General features: G+C 36.3%; 1 protein-coding gene across 4 annotated transcripts; it reads left to right on the top strand.

Moving 5' to 3' along the window:
- The first annotated feature begins 235 nt into the window (after positions 1-235).
- SIKE1 (suppressor of IKBKE 1) lies at positions 236-21,510 on the top strand. Of its 4 annotated transcripts, none has more exons than XM_016429102.2 (5): positions 253-590; positions 724-829; positions 1,455-1,597; positions 2,442-2,555; positions 19,427-21,510. In XM_016429102.2, the coding sequence occupies exons 1-5, from the start codon at positions 390-392 to the stop codon at positions 19,526-19,528; spliced, it is 666 nt and encodes a 221-aa protein (XP_016284588.1). In that variant the 5' UTR covers positions 253-389; the 3' UTR covers positions 19,529-21,510. The 4 variants fall into 4 exon arrangements, with proteins under 4 accessions (XP_056675222.1, XP_056675223.1, XP_016284588.1 ...); XM_001362532.4 differs by having other exon boundaries at positions 266-548; XM_056819244.1 differs by lacking the exon at positions 19,427-21,510 and having other exon boundaries at positions 236-590; positions 2,442-8,004.
- The last annotated feature ends 1,616 nt before the right edge of the window (positions 21,511-23,126 follow it).

Below are 23,126 nucleotides of genomic sequence, written 5' to 3'. Positions count from 1 at the left end.
TGAGAATCATAGGAGAGTAGGCGATATGATGAAGTTCATTTTATAGATAAAGAAACTGAGGTTGAGGGAGTTAAGACTTGCCCAAGGTCACGCCAAGAAAGCTCTTCTCTCACCCTATGCTATTTAAGGCTCCGCCCCCCCAAAAGGGAGAGTCGGTTTCTAGGAAACAAGGGTCAGTGCACGGGCAGGAATGCCATGCGCAGGCGCAAGGCTGAGGCACTCTGTATGGCCAGGGAAATACTCGCCTGCGGTGATTGGAAATGGCGAGGTAGGATTTTCGTTTACGGAAGTGACGTTAGTCGCTGTGGGCTAAGACCCGGAACCGGCGGCGTAGGAGTCGGTGACGAGTGCCGCTGCGGATTCCGCTTCGCCCCGGGCCTCCGTCAGCTATGAGCTGCACCATCGAGAAGATCCTGACCGATGCGAAGACGCTGCTGGAGCGGCTGCGAGAGCACGACGCCGCCGCGGAGTCTTTGGTGGATCAGTCAACTGCCCTGCACCGGCGGGTGGCTGCGATGAGGGAGGCGGGCGCTGTTCTGCCCGACCAGGTCAGGCGGGGCCGTGCGGGGCGCCCTAGGCCCGGGGGCGAGGTGAAAATCTGGGGGCCGGGGGGGAGAAGGGCTTCTTTTTTCTCCCTATGGCCGGGTCGCCGTGCCGGTCTCGCCTGATTCTCCGTTGTAGTTTGACTTTGGTGGCGGTTGGTCTGTCTGTCTGTTTAACCAGTATCAAGAGGATGCCGTGGACCTGAAGGACGTGTCCAAATACAAACCGCACATCCTACTGTCTCAAGAGAACACGCAGATTAGAGACTTGCAGCAGGAGAACCGAGGTCAGTTTAGCGACCTTTTGTCCCCCCAAAAACCTTGCTTTTCGAACCGATAGTTTGGGCTAGTTGGGCTTTTCCTCCTACAAGGAATAAACGAGAATATAGTGCAGTACCTCCGAATTGGTGACTTTTAATAAGTATATGGAATGTAGGAGAAATTAATGGATGTCCTTTTCAGTTTTGTCATGGATTTATTGAGGCGTTTTAGTTAAATTCAGCAAATTCAATTGAAGTCTTTCTTTATCCTATGATTATTATAAAGATTGTCATAATCATTTAACAGATATGGGTTCTTTCTGCTAAGGACCACTTTCAGATGGGTTCAGTTTGATATTCCAAAGCAGTGCCTTACAGCCTGGGACATGGTGACACCCTTAATATGTTATTCAAATTTGAATTTAAATATAGGTGGAAAGGGTGATATATTAGTATTAAATTTTGCTGAACAGGAATCAAGATTGATTTATAATGAATGGAACATTAACCAGCAGCAGAGTTTCTAAAATTATAGGCACCATTAGTAAGTGTAAATATTTTGGCAAGTGTTTCAGTATCAGATGGGGTGGAGTGGAGGGTTAATGCTGTCTCAGATATCACTGCCAGTTTATTTTCACTTATTCTTTGATAGAGTTATGGATTTCCTTGGAGGAACACCAGGATGCTTTGGAACTCATCATGAGCAAGTACAGGAAACAAATGCTACAATTAATGATTGCTAAAAAAGCAGAGGATGCTGAACCAGTCTTGAAAGCTCACCAATCACACTCTTTAGTAAGAAGTTTCACAATAAATAGTTGTTGAATTGAATCTAGAAATTGTTTTTATAAATTTCTTGCTTTGTAGAGAGCTTACTCAGAGTTTAGTTCAGAAAGAGAGAGAAGTGTAAAGGATGAGAATTAAGCAGAAATACTAGGATCCCCACCCCCAAGTTGTTTTTTTTCTTTTCATGTTTTTCAGATTATTGTTAATGTTTTAATAATAGTCTTGATTAGAATTCTGTTTTTGTTATGATTCTTTAACAAAAAAGAGTAGTGAATGAAAGAGAAGAATCAATAGCAGAAATATTGAGCACTTCTGGACTGTTTATGCAGGTCAGAGCTATGCATTTAGTTTACACTAAGTAATAGCAAATATTTCTAAGACCTCTCGCTATATTCATTTAAAAAGCTTTTCTGGTTTTTTAGTTCCTGCAGAATATACAGTGTTTGGCCATGGTAGATATTCAGTGAATCTTTAATTAATGACAGAGGAAGAAGAGCGCAAAAGAAATAGGAATGCTGTTCAAGCCCTTGAGGAATTTTTCATTTAACTGGAGAAAGCCAATACAATGGAACTTCACTCTAAAAGCATTTGACATAGCATTCAATATAGTATGAGATAGAGACAGATCCCTTTAAGTACCCAGGGCCAGGAAACAATAAGAGAGAGATATGAGAGATGAGCATCTAAAAATGAGAAGTTCTGCAATTGATTAACTATTTTGGATGTGGGAGTGTAATTTTTGATTGATTGGTGCTCATACTTCTTGAATCTTCTCATAAGCACTTTACTTTTTGGCTTGTTTGTTTTCTTCCTTCAGGGAAGCACAGAATTAATATACTTAATGTTTTAATAGGAAATTGAAAGTCAGATTGATAGAATCTGTGAAATGGGAGAAGTGATGAGGAAAGCTGTTCAGGTGGATGATGACCAGTTTTGTAAGATTCGGGAAAAATTAGCACAACTAGAGGTAAGAATATTATTTTTGTTATTGGAAAAGTATGTCATCTTTCAGACATATCACCTTAGTGATAATCTCTCTGGAGATGACTTTCAAATCTATATATCCAACCCTGAACTCTTATCTGAACTCTAACCCTATATTACTAACTTCCTGTTGGATGTCTCCACCTGGTTGTCCTTTGGGCATCTCAAATTTAACATGTCTAACTCTTTTCCCAAAAAATCCATTCCTCCACCAAACTACCTGGTTTCTGATGAGGTTACTACTATCCTTTCTGTTATTTATCATGTTCTTAATTTTGGAGAAAATGACTTGACTTCTCTGAAGAAATCCAGTTGTTTGTCAAGTCTTGTTGATTCTCCTTGCCTCTTTTTACCATCTCTTCCCTATTATTAATTGAGGATTCGTGATAGCCAAACATTGTAATATCTCTTGCATCTATCCCCATTTTTCCCTCTCATATACTATTATAATAACTTCCTAATTAATAACTCTAACTCCAGGCTATGTTCTTACTAATCAGTCTCCACATAGGCCTTACTCAAAAATCTGTAATGGCTCCCTATTTCCTCCTACACATGCTCTTCTTTTTGGCATTTAAAGAATTTTATAGCTAGCATTCACTACTTTTCCAATTTTATTTCACACTCTGTTACCATCAGGCTAGCCTTCTAGCTGTTCCTTGTATTCCAACTCCTGCAAATGATCCCCTCTCATCTGGAATATATTCCTTCTTCATCTTGATCTCAATCCCTATCTTCTATCAAAGCTCAAATTGTTACCTTCATGAGTAATTTCCTAATCACATTTGTAATTGGCACTCTCTCTTGAAAATGCTTTGTATTTTCAATTACAAATTTTGAATCTCTAATGGAATGTAAATTCCTTGAGGGCAAGGATTGTTTCATTTTTATCTTTGTATCAGCAGTACTTTCCATATAGTAGGCATTTAAAATGAATGAAATTGAATTATTTTCAGATTAAAACATTCCCCTTACTCCTTACCTATAGAGGTAAGACTTAGAGAGTTACTTTAAGTTTTTCTCTGAGATCTCATTATATTCATTCAAGAAGTATTTTTTTTATATATTCTATAGACTATTCAGTGTTGGACCATGGAAAGTATTCAGTAAATCTTTGACTGATTACAAAGCTAGAAGAGTGTTAAAAAATATATTCTTGTTTTTGAGGAATCAATCATTTTAGTTGGGAAAGCTAATACATTGGCACTTGTGAATTTTAAAACTACTCCACCCTACTCAGGCTGTTAGAAGATCTGATTTAGCTATTTCCTGATTAGTAACAATGGAGATACTTGGTTTAACAGAATCAAGTCTTGGGAACTATACATTTCTCCACCCTACTCAGTTTAACAAAGTCAGGATGCCTGCACCATACTCAAAGATTTAATTATCTGAGGAAATGGTCTTCAACAGACACGTGCAGAAAAAGTGGACAGACTCCTGGGCTGTCCTAAGTCAAGCTAAGCTATCATTGGTACAGATGAGATGCAGGAAAGTGATGTAAAACTGTCTATATAAGTCACTTGCTCTCTCTCTTTCTTTCCCTGGAGAAGTGACTCTGGCTTGCATCGTGCTAAGCATTCCGACATCTTGGTGTGGTGGCAGCTATTGTCTGGGTTTGGTGGTGAGTTTGCCCTTGAGCTGATTCAGGTTCAGGCATTTTGGCTGAGCCCTTTGGAGTTCTGGTTGATTCTTTCCTCCTTACTCTTCAAAACACCTTATCTTCCTAGAGCCTCTGGTCTTCCTCCTGGCACTAGCCAGGCGGGAGAAAATCCTACACCTTTTTCCTTCTTCCTTCTTCTTAATTTCTTTCCACTATATCAATTAAATCACCATAAATTTTCCAGCTGACTTGGTTATATTTTTTTAATATTTGGGATATCCATGGCAACCAAATAATTAACATAATTAACAACACTAAAATTATCCTTACACACTTCAGGATAATATTTGTCATGGAGTAGAATATAGTATAAGCTAGTTCCCTTTTTTTGCAGGTAAAAGTAAAATTTAAAATTTGTGATCTTGACTGAGCATGGAAATATTTCATTCTAGATGTAGAAAAGCATGCTGTGGAACTCATGAACAAGTACAGGAAACATGCTACAATTAATGATGCTAGAAATAGAAAGTAAAAAGAATTTAATCTTGTCTTTCTATTTTTCTTTTAAAAACATACTATTGATATTCTTTTTTATATTATTGATATTTTTCAACATGTTCCTTCCCCCCCTCCCAAAATCAATGTTCATAACAACGAATTTTTTTTTAAAGGAAAAAAAAAAGCCTTCCAAAACTGACCATCCTATCAAAAAAAGTCTGACATTATATATATAGAATTCTAGACCCACTGTCTTCCTCCTCATTAAAAACTGCTTTTGGGTTATAATTAGATAATATAATTTGGCAACAGAGGCAGCATTCAGTTTCATTTTTTTAATGTTCTTGTAACTTAAACTTTCCTCTTACCAAAAAAAAAAGGCATTTTTATACACATGACAAAACAGAAGGAGACTGCTTTATGAAAGGGTAACCTAATTTCATACCATTTGCTAAAATAGCTTCTAACAAGTTCTGTCCCATACTTTAAAATATATCCTAGTTCTCCTTTTCTTTGGAATTTCTTTGTAATCTCTTGTTAATGCATGAGGTATTTGAAAAGTTACTCTATTTAAATGTTGGTAAACCATTGGATAGTTTTTTTTCTCTTAAGAAAAAAAGACACTACTCAGATTTTTACTTTATTTACTGTCACTTTTGAGCCCTGCTACACTTTTATTCAAATACAAACTTGTTGATATAAGCAACATCCTTTGAAATCTAAAATAAAAAAGATAGGGGAAAAAAACTCCTTTCAAATCCTTGCCCCATTCCCATCATTGATCTCTAACTTGTAGTGCTCTCATCATCACCTCTTTTATTCCTGTTCACATATTTCTTAATGGAGCTAGACAAGAATCAACACTGTGCTGACTGGGTCCACTACAAATACATGTTATTGGTTCTTAACTGTGCTCTCTATAGCAAGATAATCCTTTTACACTTCCCTACTTGATGCACTGTCCCACTCACCACCATGGTGTTTCCAAATCTTTTCTTCCTTCCTCAGACCTCCAATAGGATCCAATTCTCCCTTTTCTAGACTGAGAATCTTGTCTCATATTTCTCCAAAAAAAAAATTGAGGCTATTCACTCAGAGCTCCTCCTTTCTGACTCACCTGACATCACTCAGTTATATTCCCCTACCCTCTCCTCCTTCATGCATCTAGAATAAAGGCTTAGAACCAAGACAAATCCCTTTATGTGTGTCCTTGATCCCCTTGATTCCCTTCTCATCTTCCTCAGTAGATTGCTTTTTGTAGTATCTCCACTTTCTAATCTTGAATCTCTCCCAGTTTAATTGGCCTTGCTGCCCACAAACATGTCCAGGTCTCTTTTATCCTTTTTTATCCTACTATTCCTGCTAGCTATCTTCCTATCTATTTCTCTTTCCTTATGGGCTAAGTTCCTTGAGAAAGCTATCTACAGAGGCAGAGACAATAGCAGAGTAGAGGCAGCATTCAAAATGAACTCTCCCAACATTCCCCTCCAAATTACTCTAAAATAATGTATCAAATCAAATTCTAAATGGCACAGCCAGCCAAAAGGTCAGTGCAGCCTAAGACAAATAGATTACAGGGAACTCCTGTGAAGGCATTGGGTACAGAATTAGGGGCTGTTTAGCAACCCCATTGCCTATTATCTGATTTTAGTTCAAAGTTCTGAGGGTGGACAGGAGAACTTTCAGTTGGAAGAGAGCAGGGGTCCTTGTTGCAATTCCAGAGAAGAGAGGAGTGCTAATACAAATAAATAAAATGATGAAAAAAGAATTAACAGCTTGGTAAAAATGCCACAAAAAATAATACTGAAGAAAATACCTTAAAAAGCAGAACTAGCTAACTGGAAAAAGGCAGAAAAGCTCACTGAAGAAAATAGTAACTTAAAAATTAGAATGGTAAAGTGGAAGCTAATGACTCCACGAGACATTAAAGAACAAACTAAAGCTATCTACACTCATTGCCTCCACTTCCTTTCCCCTTACTCCCTCTATAATCTTGATTCCCAATTCATCATTCAACTGAAATTGTTCCCTACAAAGTTACCAATGATCTCTTTGTTGCCAAATCTAATGATCTTTTAAAAATCTTCATCTTTTTTGACCTTTGTGAATCCTTTGGCACTTTCAGTCATCCCCCTTCTCCTGGATACTCTCTCCCTTTTTGGTTTTTATGACACTGCTTTCTTCTGGTTCCTCTTACCTGCCTGAACACTTCTCAGTTGCCTTTTCTGGATCTTCATCCAAGTATCAGTCACAAAACCTGGAAGCTCCACAAGGATGTGTTCTGGACCTCTTTTATTCTCCGTTTATACTTTCATTGGCCAGGATAGAGGATGGGGGAGATCTTTATTGATCAAAAAAATGTATTTTATTTTTTACTCTTCCTCTGAAGTATGCCTCTCCCCTACTTCACTTTATTTTTCCCTGTTTCTTTGTCCCATTCAAATAAGAGTAAGGGTCACTGTCCTTTCCTCCCACTCCCTTTTTTAATACTCTTTTCACATACCCCAATTATGAGAAATAAGTTCCACCCCTTCTTTCTACACTAAAGTATTCTTTTTTTATTCTCCCTTCTCTTATTCCCTCAGAATAAGACCAGTCTAATCCCAGGTTCTTTTTTCTTATCTAACTTCCTCAATACTGTGAAGGCATTAAGGTATTCAAAGACACTTGGTAGTTCTAACATTTTAATAAGGGGAAGGGGGAAAAAATCTTCATATAATTCCTTGTAATTGCTTAAAGAAATTTACCTTTTTGGGTTTCTCTTGACTCTTGTGTTTACATTTTTAAGTTGTCACTTCGACTCTGATCTGTTCATCAGAAATGTTTGGAAGAATTCTTTTCTATTAAAGCTTTACTTTTCCCTCTATTGGATTATACAATTATGCAGAATAAGTTACTTTTGCTTGTAAATTTATATCTTTTGCCTTTTGGAATATGTCTTTTCTTATTTTTAGTAGAAGTTCCTGAGTCTTATGTGATCCTGACTAATACTGGATTTTTTTCTGTATGCAAGTAGTATTTTTCCTTTCATGTGGAACTTTGGGATTTTATCTTTGATATTCCTGGGACTTTTCTTTTTTCTGTTTCCTTAAGGAGGAGACTGATATGTTCTTTCCATATTTCACTCTGTTCTCTGATTATAATAGATCTGGTCAGTGTTCATTTATGATTTCTTGAAATGAAATATTTAGGTTTCTTTTTTTAATAATGGTTTTGATTTTCTTATTTTTTTTCAGCCTATTTTGCCCAAATATTTCTTGCTATAGATATTAATTTCTGTTTGTACTGTCTATTACTTGAATAAAGTTTATCATTTTTATTTCCTAAGTTATTCCAGTTTTTTCCTCAAAAACTTTTAATTTTTTATCTATTCTGGGTATTCATGTAGTCAAGTGTTCAGGCAGGTAAGAGAACCAGGAGAAAGCAGTGTCATAAAGTTTTTAGTTTTTAGTCTCTACTTTCAATTGTTTACCTGAAAATCCAACCAGGACAAACTATATGTACAAATAATTTTTTTATAGTTATCTTTTTTTCTTTATTCATCTCTCTGTGCTTAGTTCCTGAATTAGAGTTTGTAAATTCTGCCTCTGCTATGTTTTTGGATGGAGTGGTGGGCCAGCTATGGGTTTCTGAAAACTGTGGGATTTGGTTACATCATTTTATGACTCTTGCTTCCTCTGGACACAGAGATGTGTAGGTTACATGCATCTCTAGCCTTTATCTGACTACACCAACAAGTTCTTTGTTTGCTTGTGCTTGTAGCTCCAGGTATCTGGTTGGCTTTTTGTACAGTTCTAAGAAGGAAACAATCCCTATATAGTAAGTTATACTGGGATGATAACATTAATATACAAATATAATTGAGGATAGGGAGGAAAGGAAGCAAAAGAGAGTTCAGAGAAAGAGTTATAGGAATATTTGGAGAAGAAGGGGAAGAGTACTAAGGTTTCCACAGAGGAGTTTGAGCTTTGAAGAAAACTATGAATTCTCAAAGAGATGCATTTTAAGTTAGATGATGACTTATTCCATCTTTCATTTCCATATGTCTAAATATCTTATTCAAGGAAGATGAAGTAGTTTAAGTTTGGCTGAAACATAGACCCTGAGTCTAAATAAATAACACTTTGTGGAATGCAAGAAACCTCTTTATCATGTGTTTTTTTTTTTAAATAATATTTTTAAATAAAAGCTGACTTAAGCAGTTCTCAGGGCCCTTATGGCTTAAGTGATTCCTAGGAAGAAGCTCCCTTTAGGAGATTTCATGGCTGAAATTAATAATTCCTACAAAGGAACACAGTTAACTCTGCTTTCAAATTTCCTATTTTTTTTGTCTCTGTTCCTGCCAGCCAATTAGATTAAAAGAAAGCTCTTACTAGAAAGCTCCTTTTGGCATAGCTATTAGGACTGCTCAGCACAAAGTGAGTTTTGATCACAAAAGGGAAGTTGCTATGTGCAAGAAAACTTTTAACTTTTGTGATCACTGTAAGTACCCAAGAACTCTAACAAACAGTAAGAAGAGCTGCACTAAATATTTCAGGGAAGGAAAAATTAGAAAAGACATGGTGCTGATGCTGTTCCTTAGGGAAGAAGTACACAATGGTGTTTCACTCAAGAAAATTCATCACTCAAGTGTCTGGTAGCAACACTTCAGTGCTTTGATCCTCAAAATACAAATACTGTGCCAGTTTGGGAAAATTTATTTATCAGAGGCTAAGCAGCCCTTTAAATACATTTTCTAGAAGTAGACATAGGCTAAAACTATCTCTTTCTGTCCTCACTAAATAGGCTTGTTTGAGATTTGTAGGATAGAAGTTAGGGATCCCAGACAAGCATTTAAGAATTTCTAAGTAGCTCTGTTTCTATTTGATAGGATGTTCATCTGTTTTGAAGAAGGGCTGATTTCTTTTACTTTCATTCAGTTAATTATTTATTTGATGATAAGCAATAATAAGGTTTAAATCTATGTCTTCACATAACTTTTACTCTGGTGGTAAAAGATGGGATTTATGTACCATAAGGATTTAAATAAAAATATTAAGACAGTATATGTTTAACTACTGAAAAGAGTGCTATAAATGTCTTAGTCATAAAAAGGGCAGCTAGATGGTACAAGGGACTGAAATCACAAGTTTACAATTAGAAAGAATTGAGCTCAAATCTAATCTCAGACAATTCCTAGTTTTCTGACCCTGAGCAAGTCACTTAACCTCTGTCTGCCTCTGTTTTCTATAAATTGGCATTAATAATAACTCTTACTTTCCAATGTCATGAGGAAAAATTTAGATATTTGTAAAGTTTTTCAAATATTAAAGTGCTGCATAAATGCTAGTTATACTGCTAACTAAGATCACCTACCTAATTTTTTTCCCCTAGAACCTCATCTTCTTTTAAAACAGGGTATATCTACATAATCCCCTGTTTGCAAAGGTTTTGGGTTTTGGTTTTTGCTCTGAACCTGTATAGAGAATACTTATGAAGGAAATATCTTCTACCAATACAAATCAGTAATTGTTCTGTAACCCAGAGTAGTAGACAGGTGGGGACAATGAGACATTAAGTGACTTGGCCAGGGTTATATAGCCAATATATATCATAAGCAGATTTCAGCCATATTCTCAATTTCTTGGCTCTGAGTTCTATAGTATATTCCTTCTTACCTATCATATAGCCCTTAAATTTATGATAATTGCATTTTTTTTCCTTAGAAGGACAAAGGGTTGAGTTATCCTCAGTTCGAAGAACATTATTTGCATTCAATTTCATAGCAAAATCTTGTTAATTAGAATATACTTTTAAAATTTGGAATAATACAACCAGAACTGGGCTGAAATTTAGTTTTTTTAATTTCTATTATAAATTTCTATTCTGGTCGATAAATACTTATTTTAAATGAGCCACTTATTCTTTAACGACAGACCCAATAGGAACTTTATATGTCTAGAAATATTTTAGCAGTTCATTTGTTTTCAAAGTAACAAATCTATTTTCTGTGAAAATATTCAGTAATTGAGATTTATTAGTAGTCAGACTGTCTCTCATTTAACTAGCAACTCCTTTATGCAATATAACTTTCTAGAACAGGAAAGCCCTCATTAGTATCTAGAATTTAATAAAAAGCGTTATTCTAGTTAATCTTTTAATTCTGTATTTTTTGAAGAAAAGTACTTTATCATTTTACTGCAAGTTCTACCTTCATATTCTTGCCAGTCCTAGATCTATTAACTTATCCTGGATGTCTTCACTTGGGTGTTCTGTCCCCACCTCAGACTCTTTTCCAAAACCAGTCATTGTCTTTTCTCTGAAATTATTCCCCTCTTTCCCCCTTCCATTGTTCCTGTTTCTGTCAATGGTGCTCTTATCATTAGCATTTACTGAAGAACTGCTAAGTGAAGGATAAGGCTAGGGGCTAATTAATATACAAAAAGGTATAAGATGCAGTCTCTGCTGTCTTCAAGGATCTTATAGTCTATTCTGCCTTGTCAAATTTTAAATTTGCGTTTCATTTGTTAGTCAACCATATCTAGTCAGCCACCATGTGCAACCTTCAAAATGTCTTTCACAGCAATTATGTTCACCCCTCCATTCTGGTCTAGATTAACATCACCTCGTGCCTCCTGCTCATCTTCCCGTTTTCAACTTCTCTTCTTTCCAATTTATTCATTCATATTGCTTTCAGACTAATCTTTCTAAAGTCATTTTTTATTTTATTATATCACCTTTAGCATTTTCATCAAGTCTAAGCTCTAGTCTTTCAAAGTCATTTATAATCTGATCTCACCTTCATTTTACTTATTTTCTAGCTCTCACAGTACATACCCTACATGATAGTCATATTGATTTCACTTAACATGCCATGCATATTCCCATTTGTGCTTTTATTCATATTGTTTCCTTTGCTTGGAATGCCTATTCAAGTTTTACCCATGCCTCAAGGACCAGTCTCCTTCATGAAGCTTTCCTTAACTACCCTAATTTTTATTGATCTACCCCTGATCAAGACCTTGACTGCACTTATATATTTTATACCATGCATTTCTTTTTAATAAATAAAATTTATTGATATCTTTTGTTTTTACATTATCTACATCTCCCCAGAGCTCTGTCCTTACCTTCTCCCAGAAAATTATACTTTTTAACAAATGAAAAAGAGTAAAAACTAATAAGCTTGTCAAAAATATCTGACATCTGCATCATTCTATACTTAGAAAGAGGTAGTACCTTCTCATATATTCCATGGGGCCAAACTCCATTCTTATCTTTTTTAACACCAGTATTCTTCCAGTGATACCATATGACCCCAAATCATGAAATATCACTTCAGATATCTATATAGAAAATATTGGAAATGTATGACTACACAAGGAAGTAAGGTCATGGAGCAAGAGCAGTCAGTTTGCTTGCTCCACTGGTCTCCATGGAATGTCAGGAAATCTGGAGAACAAGGACAAGAGTTAGGGAGATACAGGTATGGATGGGTTCAGTCTTTCCTACTGGAGGGAGTACTCATGTTGATGAGATTACAGACCTATTGAATATATACATATTGTCAAATATATTATATATCAAAGAAACAAAGAAAAAATGATCTCCACTTTCAAGGAGCCCATACAATGAGTGATTAATTCTAACAAATGTTTTTCAGATTGAATTGTTGGGTCTACTAGAAGAGGTAAGACATTCACCAAATTTAGTATGGGACATTTATTATGGATTTCTTATAAGTAGAGTTCTACATTAAGGAAGACTTTTTTCCTTCAAATCTATAAATTCACTAGTGTGAGGAATCTACTTCTTATCAATTGATATCGGAAACTACTTTACAGTTTTTAAATTCAAAGAGTTGTCTGGGCACTGATACATTTTTTTTTAAACCCTTACCTTCTGCCTTGGAATCAGTATTGATTCCAAGGCAGAAGAGTGGTAAGGGCTAGGCAATGGGGGTTAAGTGACTTGCCCAGGGTCACACAGCTAGGAAGTGTCTGAGGCCAGGTTTGAACCTAGGACCTCCCATCTCTAGGCCTGGCTCTCAATCCACTGAGCCACCCAGCTGCCTTGGCACTGATACTTTAAATGAATTATCCAAGGTCACATAAATACTTCAGAGTCAGTACTTAATTCATCCTAACCCTAAAGCCAGCCTTTTCTCTACTATTTCATGGTGCCTGTATTCTCAGGTAAGAATACAGGTTAAGTAAGATACAGTCTTTGCCCTTAAAGATCTTGTATAAGAAAGATATAATACATAAACATATGCAAAAATATATATACACACATATAATTTTATGATGAAACTTTCATACAAAATTTTGTGTGTGTATGTACACTTAGGTATAGGGATGGGGACTGGACCCATGATTTCACTCCCTATTGAGGTATACTTAACTCCCTAGTGAAGAAACTACCAATGCAAGTTGGCAACTCCTAAAATTTAGATTCTGAGAGTTCTCTGGCATACTGAGATTAAGTGCCTTGTTTAGATTCATATAGCCAAGGTGTGTCTGAAGTAGGATACATACATATATATACAAGTTTATGTATGTATACATATATATGAATGATATAATTTGTACCTTTTATATATGTATTCAAAGGAATGGTACATAGTGTTATTTATGTTTATATAATTGCTAGGCAATATAGAAGTTCTGATCAAAGATAATGAAAACTTTGATAAAGCAATCAATTTCTAGGAAGAGAAGTTTCATATGCATATATTTAAATATATATGTTTGTGTGCTTTATATATGTGTGTTAAATATACATAGATATAAAAGCAAAGTGTCTTAGAAAAAATGTCATGAAAGAGGAAGAAGTTGATATGGATCTGGAAAGATGAGTTCAGCAGAGATAGAAGAGAGGGCAGTTCAGCTGCTTGTAGGGAACTTGTAGGTAAAATTATAGAGGCTAGGAAAGTGGGACCTGAATGAGGAGTCAGAAGGAGGCTGAGTAGTCCTGTTCAGCTGGAGTAAAAATTATGAAAAGGGAAGCAATGTAAAATAATGCAGTTATAACACAAGATCATATTATAATCTCCATATAAATGGTGCATGTTGAATGCTAGAATGAGAGCAGAGGAAGGAGGAACTGACTGGGGTGATCAAAGAAGAGTGAGAATCTAAATTTATAGGATAGATCATTTTTCTAAGAATTGATGAGAGGATAAAATTCCAGGTGGATAAAACAGCAAGAGAAAAGGTAAAGAGGTCATAAAAGTCAGTGTCTTTTCAGTATTTTAGATTTTCATAGATTAAAATGATTAGAACATTAATTTCCTGTTGAACAACTATGGGATATATAATACAAAAAAGCAATTTGAGTACAGGTTGTACATTCCTTGAATGCAGTATAAAAAAAATTGGACTTGGGTAGCTGTGAAGAGGAATGAACCTAAATACTGAACTAAAAATGATAGAAGAGGGAAAAAACTGTAACACATAGCCACCAAGCTAGATACCATAAGACAGTGGTGTCAGCCTCCACTAGAAACCCCATGCAAGAAGCATATATACTTAGAAAACCACTTAACATTACCTATGTTTATTTTTATTTTGTTACACATTTTCCAGTTACATTTTAATCTAGTTCCTACTGCACTTGGGAGCTTTGAGGTAAGAAGTTTGACACTTCAGTAGGGTATGGCTGTTGTTGAGGAAGAATAAAAATTGAATCACCTCAGGAGATAAAAATTTCAAGAGCTAATAATCCTAGAAAAGGGCCAGGCCCATACCCTAAATGTCTACACACAGTGCACAAAGTTTAGGCTAAAAAGAAAAACTGTAGTCCTAACGTAAGAAGGCAGGGTTTTCCCCATAATCATCACCAAGACCCAAAATCAGAAAACTGTAGTGGAAGTATATACCTTATTCAAAGTCAACCAGATAGAAAAAAGACTTGGGATTGAAAGGGAGAGGAATACCTGAGGAGAAAGAGGGTAGCATTATAAAAGAAAATAAGCTTACTGTGAAGAAATTCAGGGAACCAGGCAGATAAGGTGGAGTAGGTAAAGATTATGGAAACAGAAACAAAAGCATGATTGTCATCAAGAGTACCACTTATGGGGCAGCTGGGTAGCTCAGTAGATTGAGAGCTAGGCCTAGAGATGGGAGGTCCTAGGTTCAAATCTGGCCAGCTGTGTGACCCTGGGCAAGTCACTTCACCCCCATTGCCTAGCCCTTACCACTCTTCTGCCTTGATTGATTCTAAGATGGAAGGTAAGAAGAGTATACCACATATGATGGAATACTACTGTGCTGTAAGAAAAGATAAACAGAATCATTTCAGACATATAAACTGATGCAAAGTGAAGTGAATAGAACCAGAAGAATACTATATATACTAACAGTAATATTGTAAGGATGAAACAGATTGTGAAAGACTTAGCTATTCTGATCAAAAGAGTGATCCAACACAATTCCAAAGGACCCAAGATGAAAAATGCTATCTATCTCTAGAGAGAAGTGATGAATTCTTGGGTGCAGATTGAAGTATTTAATTTTTTCACTTTATTTTTCTTGCTTTTTGTTTTGCATTGAAATGTTTTGCATCATTTCACATGTATAATTGTTATGTTTTTTGCCTTCTCAATGGGTGAAGGGGATTGGCGGGAGAGAATATGGAAATCCATTTTTTTAATGAAGGTTAAAAATAATTTTTTTTAAAGTTTTTCACATGTATGATTGAGTTATAAGAAATTACAAGCAAGATCTTTTCAGAAAAATCTGAGAAGACTTAAATGAACTGATGCAAAGTGAATTGAACAAAACTAGAACAACAATAACATCTATAAGGGGCTGATAGCTTTGTGCCATTCTACCTCACTTAAACCAACCTTATGGGGGAAGGAGTCAAAAGACATCATTAGTGATATCATTTTGGTCCTCTCCAAGAATACAAAGAACAATCACCATTTGTAACACTCATCAACCAACTGTGAAAGTCTTAGCTACTCTGATCAATACAATGATCAAAGACACCTCCAAAGGACTTATGATAAAAAATGCTATCCACCTGTAGGGAAAGAACCACTGAATTCTGAGTATAGGTTGAAGCATACCATTTTTAACTTTCATAATTTCTTGCTTTTTATTTTATTCTTATTTTTTTCAGTATGGAAATATATTTTACATGATTTTAAAAAAATAAAAGTATCCCCAGACAGAATAGAAAAATAAATGAATTTGGAAAATATATCACAAATCTAGCACAAAGGCATAATATAGTAGTGATGGGGAACATCAGTTATCCAGATGCCTGTTAGAGCTCTCTTTTTGCCAAAAGTATAGAACAACTGATATTTTTTGACTGGCTTTAATGGTAATTTCATGCTTTAGAGGGTGAAGACACCAATAAGTAGAATTTCTATTTAGCATCTGATTCTTATCAACAGAGGAACTGGTTTTTGGAGCAGAAGTGAGAGGTCTTAGAGGACAGGTGAGGTGACCACTAAATAAATGTCTGTGATACAGAAGAGAATAGCTGGGCACAGTCTAATATCTCCCCTCACTCTAGATTTTTGCAGAGCAAATTTCAAGGAGTTCCAAAGGAAAGAAAGACTTAGTGAAATAAAATTCTCTTAGCTAAGTCAAACAATAGAATATAAAAAACTCAAGAATGAAATTATGAAGGTTAAAAAAAAACAAAGCAGGTATGCAGAGCCTGATTTGGATGTACAGAACATTTTTTTTAAGATTCATATAGAAGATGGAAGCAAGGGCAGGTAGCAAAGTATAAAAACAAAAGCATGGTACAAGTACATGATAAGCTCAAAAGAGTTCAGGCTGGCAAAGAAATCAAGGGATGAGAAAAAGGTCTAGAGCATATGGCTGCTCAGTACAGTTAAAGACTGATAATGAAAAAGGTCAGAACTGTTCAATCCTTATTACCTTATGTTCTGTGCTAAGGCGAGTGAAGAGCAAGATGGCTAATAGTTTATAACTAATATAAATAAGGAGCTAGACAGAGAGCACCTTGTTCTTTGGAATGAATTCAGGTCACCTATCCCAGATGAATTCCATTCATTCCCCCAGTTCTGAAAGAACTAGTAGGAATGATTGCTGAGTTATCTAAGACCTAGACCTGTTTTTCAAGAAAGGAAAGATGATTTTGGCAACTATGTGTTGAATGGAATGAAAAGAAGAAATGAGACACTAGAACACCGGTTTAAAAGGCAGTAGTCCAGGTGAGATATAGTGAAGGCATGAATTAGGTTAGAGCAAGGGTCCTCCAAATACGGCCAGCAGGCCACATGTGGCCCCCTGAGGTCGTTTATCCGATCCCCACCACACTCCTGGAAGGAGCACCTCTTTCATTGGTGGTCAGTGAGAAGAGCACTGTATGTGGCGGTGCCACAAAGTATGTCATTACTCACATTCAGTACTATTTCCCGTGACATAATCCTTTCTTTGCATGGTGCCTTAAAACGAGGCACCATGCAAAGGATTATGTGGCTGCACAGTGGAAGATGTCAGCATAGTGAGCAGCGATCTGGGGGAGAGGATTCTGCACTGTGTATACTGTTGCCCAGTTAGGGTTAGGTTTTTATAGTCCAGCCCTCCAACAGTCTGAGGGACAGTGAACTGGTACCTTGTGTAAAAAGTTTGGGGACCCCTGGGTTAGAGGCTATATGAGAAAAGAAATGGCAAGAGAAAGACAGAACTGATATGACTGGGCAACTGATTGGTTCTATGAAGTACAAAAGAAAGAAGAGTCTAGGATAGCCTGAGGTTAAAAACCAGCCTGAACAGAAAAATAAATTTTTAGGGTATGGGGGAGTTTAAGATCATAATGAGTTTCATTTTGGACAAATCAAGTTCAACATGTTATAGGGACATCTAGGTAAAGGTGCCTAGCAAGTAACTGGCAATGTGGGACTTAAATTCTGGAGGGTATTCTGAAGAGAGATTGGAATTTGGATATATAGATTTAGGAGGCGTATGTAGAAGTGATAAATGGAACCCATGGAAGCTGTTGAGATTGCCAAGAGAGGAGGCAGAAGAAGAGCAGATGCTGGCCTAAGACAATTAGCAAGCATTTATAATACATGTATCAGGTATTTAGGACATCTATGCATAGGGAATGATAGGAAATGATAATCCAGTAAGGAGCACAGAAGAGGATCACTCTTCTAGGAGAGAGCAGTGTCAGAAGATAAAAAGGCAGGAGAACTTGGAGTACATTCTTTAGGTAGAGAATAAATGTCCAGCACAAATTGGGAACCAGAGAACACAGGGAAGGAGAGGAAGAAAGGTATTTAAAGAATGCCATATAAGGAGGCTATGATTCTGCTCTACTCTACTTGTCAAGCCATATCTGGAGTGTTAGTTCTTTATAGCCCATTTTAGGACAGACAAGCTAGAGTACATCCAGAGGACAACAACCCAGGACGATGTCCTGTGATGACTGGCTCAAGGAACTGGGAACATTTAACCTGGAGAAGGAAAGATGTGACTGAAACATGGCAACTGCCTTCTAGTAATCATAGAGTTTTTAGGTAAGAGACATTAGGCTAACTGTTCTTTGGCTCTGGGGAAAGGTGCACAGAGCAAACTTAGAATTGAAAATAGGAAGAAAATTCCTATAATCAAAGTGTAATTAACTTCTCAAGTAGGTGGTTTCTGTCTTTGGAAAACTTTAAGCAGAACTTGGATAAAGGATACTTTCCTGATTCTCTCAAGGATTAGTTCCCTTCCTCCGTGTTTGTATTTATTTAGTATTTATCTTGATATATGTGTTCTCTCCTCTCCACCAGAATAAAGTACGCCTACTTAAGGACAGCAGTGGTTTGGCTTTTATCCCTTGTGCTTAGCATAAGTACTTTGCACGTCGTAGTAAGGACTTAATAAAATTGCTAATTGAATTACTGAATTTGGAATTGAGCTGGATTAGTCTAGTCCTTCTAACTCTGGACTCCTATGATTCCATGTAATCCTAAGAAAGGTGAATCATTTCTTACTGGGAAATACAGGAGCTCCTTCATGAAGAATATGGCCTTTGAGTTGGACCTTGAAAAATGTACAGAATTTCACCAAGCTAAAGAGAGTAATTTCAGCTATAGGCACTATAAAAGACATGGAGATAAAAATCTCAGGCCTTGTATTGTGGGATTGTGAATAGGAACATAGTAAACTTCTTTGCTGGAACATAGCATTTATGGTAGACAGTTTTGTGAGGTAAGACTGGAAAGTTAGTGATAGCATGTCTTGAATGCCAGTTTAAAGAATTTAGCCAAGTGGATTTGTCTGATATCTAAGGCCCCTTCTACCTCAGAAATATATAACCAAGGTGAAGGGAAACCACATGTAGAAAGGGAGAAAAAAGCATTATTCTTCAAACTTTCACTAATTATAATGAAATATCAATATTTAAACTGTGAGGTAAGCTGAGTATGCTGTTGCCCATACTAGGAGGACAGAACAAGGGACACTCTTCAAAATCACTTATTTTATAAATTCACATTTTTTGACACTGAATTTTCCATTTTCTATTGCACATAAGTATTATTTTTGCAATAAATCAAGTCACTTATTACAGAAAAAAGATCAAGATTCTAGTGGAAAAACTCATAGGGAGTGTCATTTTCTAATTTTCCCTGGGATGCATAAATCCCTCAAGTCTTAAGTTTGGTCCATGGTCAGGGCCCATTTTTTTCTTCAAAATGAAAAATCTGTCTCATTCCTTGGTCCCAAATATTATGTTTGGTGATATTTTCCAAGGGAACAAAAGATGAAATGTCCAAACACCTTTTTGTTTTGCAGCTTGAAAACAAGGAGCTTCGGGAACTGTTGTCCATCAGTAGTGAGTCTCTCCAGGTGAGGAAGGAAGACTCAATGGAGAGTGCTTCCCAAGTCACCAAATAATGCTCACCTTTTGAACAACTGCTGGAGAGCACCCTGCAGGGAAGGGAATTGGTAGTTATTTGCTCTTTTGTGTTGTCTGTTCAGTGTCATCCTCCTGCCTCAGGTTTGTTTGGGGCCAGAAGTACCAGGTGGCAGTTTGATTGCTAGTCAAGATCAGCTTCTTGCAAGTACCATTCTCCTGATGAGTCAGTGAGGGTATATACCCGACTTTCATTGAACTGTCTCTACTCTTTTTCCAGGAGATGACTTTTGCTTAATTTTTCATTTTGGGGACCTCAGTTTATCCAAACTATGTTTCCATCCTTTTTTTTTTCATAGCTCCAAAATGTAGAACATTTCACTGTGAGCCATCTACTTACTTTGTTTAAGATAGTGAAATGGAATTCCAAACAAGGAATCCAAGGCTATTTGTTTTGGAACTAGATTTTGGTGATTTTACCAGAATAATACATTTATATAGAGCAAAACTAGCAGTTTATCTATTTGTAGTATCATTCAATTTCTCTGATGTTTTCAAACTCTTTGGTGCTAGGAATTGGGGCTTTGTGACCTAGTGTCCTCACTTTTATTTTGAGAGCATTCATTTTAGCCAATCTCAAGAAAATATACTTGAAAATTATAGTCTATGATGTCAGAGATAGTAAAATTGTAATATGACTAAAACCATGTCTTTTTTTTTTTAATCTTGTTTTTCACATTGTATTTCATTCAAAGGCTTAAAGTATTTTTCCCTAGCAACTGTGTAATTTTTCAACTTTGCTCCCAATTTTTGTCCTTTTGGAAGGCAGCCAGCCAGTTTTAAGGTACCTCCTTCCTTTCAATTTTTAATTATTTCTTTGTCTCATAAATTGAATACAGGTGTGGTGCTTAAGTTCCCACCTCTTCCTTGAATTGGCAGGGGTTTGTTTCTTCATATTTCAGCATTGTCTGTTTCACCTTGATATTTTCCCTAAAAAGTCCAGTGAAGAAAAAATTACAAAATAAAATTCCCAACTGGGGAGATTGATGATTTCTACTTCAGTTCCAAACACTTATTCAGCCCATGAAGAACATACCTTATTAGCACAATGTTTTGCTTGACAGCATTTCTTGAAGGTCTCCTGTTGATTTCTAAGTTTGAATATCATTTGATATTGTTGCTTAAACTCTTTGGTTTTAAAAACAAATTCTTCTACCACATATCTTGGTTTCATGGCAATATATTTCTTGTAAATATTCTGTAGCTGCCACCTTCCTTATCACATTCCCTCCTAGCCCCTGGCCCCCCTCTTCCCCTGTCCCAGCCCCCATCTTCCCCCTGGCCCAGCCAAGATTACTCTTGGGATTTCAGCTCACCTTTAGGAAGCAGTATTCAAACAGTATTGAGGTTCAGGACAAGAAGTCCAAACTTCCTAAATGTTCAACATAGTTTTGCAGCAAGGAGGCATGTACATCATCTTAAAGAGCTTATTGTGAAGAGGTTGGGGAATGTTTCTTTTGTATAGTCACAAAGAATTTTATTGCTGTTTTCACAGCATTTTGCCTTCAGCTCCAAGATCAAATTATCTCCCAGAAGTCATGTATTTCTGATGCCAATTATTTACGATTTGAGAACAGTATTTGAATATAATTTTTTTGAAAGTACTCCTGTCCCTTTGTGCTAAATATATATCTTCTCACCCAAAAGCAAATGAACTATTACCCCAACTTTTATGCCTTAAAGTTATGCCATCAGTGCCACTTGGAGTCATACCAATAGGTACCCCTTGTCTTTCTTTAAATGACTATAGTCATTTTTTAATGGAGTTGTTCATTTGCACAAAATCAAGTGACTGGTTAAGGTATATAACATGGTGTTTATTACACTGGGATTCTCTATCATCTGCCTTCTACTGCTGGAGTCATTTGAAACATCTCTTTACATCTCAGGTTAAATAAATATGTACAGTGAGTGATTTATCCTCCCATTTACAAAATAAAATGAAATAAAGGTTTGAAATGTGTTTCTGATTGAAAGTAATTTACAGTGCTTTCAGTACTGTTTCTTAAACATGAAAAATATTAATATGTAAGTTGGTTTTAATGTCATGTGAAGAGGGGCAATAATAGCAATTATTAAGCCAGTTGAAAGTAGAAGTGATGGTACCATTTGGCAACCTCCTCATGGCAAATTAATCTTCACATGGAAAAAAGGAGGAGCAGTATATCTTTGCAAATAAAACTAAGAAATGTGGGGTGATGAGAGTCCACATTGGATATCTATGAAGATTTTTCTGCCATTGAATGCTTGCTACTTCTTATGATTCTGGCTCAGATTTTGTTTTATATTAAACTGGAAAGTTTGTCTAAAATTTTCGCTTAGGAAATCTACTTTCTGATAATCCCATGCTTAAGTTGCTGTTTTATTTCCTGGAAGTGAAATGGTATGCCAATTAAGTTTACATATTAGTGAGTGTTTGGAAAGCCATTCTCCACAAATATCTAGCTAAATGAATGATATTAAAAATGAATGTTGCTTTTTGAAAATTAAATTAATTTTTAAAAGAGAAATATGTTTTCAGTGTTAATACACAATCTTTACTGCTTATCTCACATATCTGACTATAGAGTCTCTTTTCTTTTTTTTAAACCCTTACCTTCCATCTTAGAATCAATACTGTGTATTGGTTCCAAGGTAGAAGAGTGTATGAGGCCAAATTCAAACCTACAACTTCCTGTCTCTCTAGGTCTGGCTCTCACTCCATGGAGCCACCCAGCTTCCCCCTAAATATATAATCTCTTGAAGAATTCTGACTTTTTCTAACAGAGTATTTTTCTAAGTGGAAAATCTAACTATCTTAGCAATTTACAGTATTTTGACCACAGATAATGAATTGACATTCTCCCCTTAACAAATCAAGACTTAAGGGAAATGAAAACACCTTAAAAACTCTGAGATGAAGGGCTAGACTTGTAATTTCACAAAAGTGGGGATATCCTTGTCTATAGTCCTCTTCACTGAGGCAAATTGGCAACCTGGTTGAAATGTACAATATTAGAATTGTCTGGAGGCACCAAGAGGTTAAATGATTTTCCCCATGTTCATGTGTTAAGAGTCAGAACTTCAACTCGGGTCTTCCTGACTCCAAATCTGACCCTCTATCCACTCCTTGGAAACAATATGGAAATGGATGCCGTTGAAATGGGTCCAAAAAAGGTATGTTTAACAAAATACTTTCCCACTACTACTACCTACTAAGCACTGGAGCTACAAAGAAAAAGTAAAAGCAATCCCTGGCCTCAAGGAACTTTTATTCCAGTGGAGGAAGTGTACTTTATATAAATAGGGTACATTAATCATCCAATTAATCATCTATATTTTTGCTGCCATTTCTTTATCATCTACTCCTTTCTGGTTTCCCGCCCCACCACTCAATGGAAATTGTTCTCTCAAGATTACCAACAAAATCTCTTAACTGCTAAATCTTACAGCCTTTTCTCAGTACTTAGTCTGCTTGATTCTTGTGTAGTGTCTAACATTGTCCCACCTCTGACTCCTGCATACCTCTACTACCATGGCTTCAGAGTACTCTAATTTTTTTCCTCTAGTCATTTAATCTTTAGTCTTGTTTACTATTGA

This window comes from Monodelphis domestica, chromosome 2, assembly GCF_027887165.1.
Source record: "Monodelphis domestica isolate mMonDom1 chromosome 2, mMonDom1.pri, whole genome shotgun sequence".
NCBI classification, from domain to species: domain Eukaryota; kingdom Metazoa; phylum Chordata; class Mammalia; order Didelphimorphia; family Didelphidae; genus Monodelphis; species Monodelphis domestica.
This window is presented reverse-complemented; position numbering and strand designations above follow the sequence as displayed.

Coding starts and splice junctions, on each gene's coding strand:
- SIKE1 (XM_056819244.1), top strand. CDS start 390: ATGAGCTGCACCATCGAGAAGATCCTGACCGATGCGAAGACGCTGCTG. Junction 830..1,454: donor CTTGCAGCAGGAGAACCGAG/GTCAGTTTAGCG, acceptor ATTCTTTGATAG/AGTTATGGATTTCCTTGGAG. Junction 1,598..2,441: donor CTCACCAATCACACTCTTTA/GTAAGAAGTTTC, acceptor ATGTTTTAATAG/GAAATTGAAAGTCAGATTGA.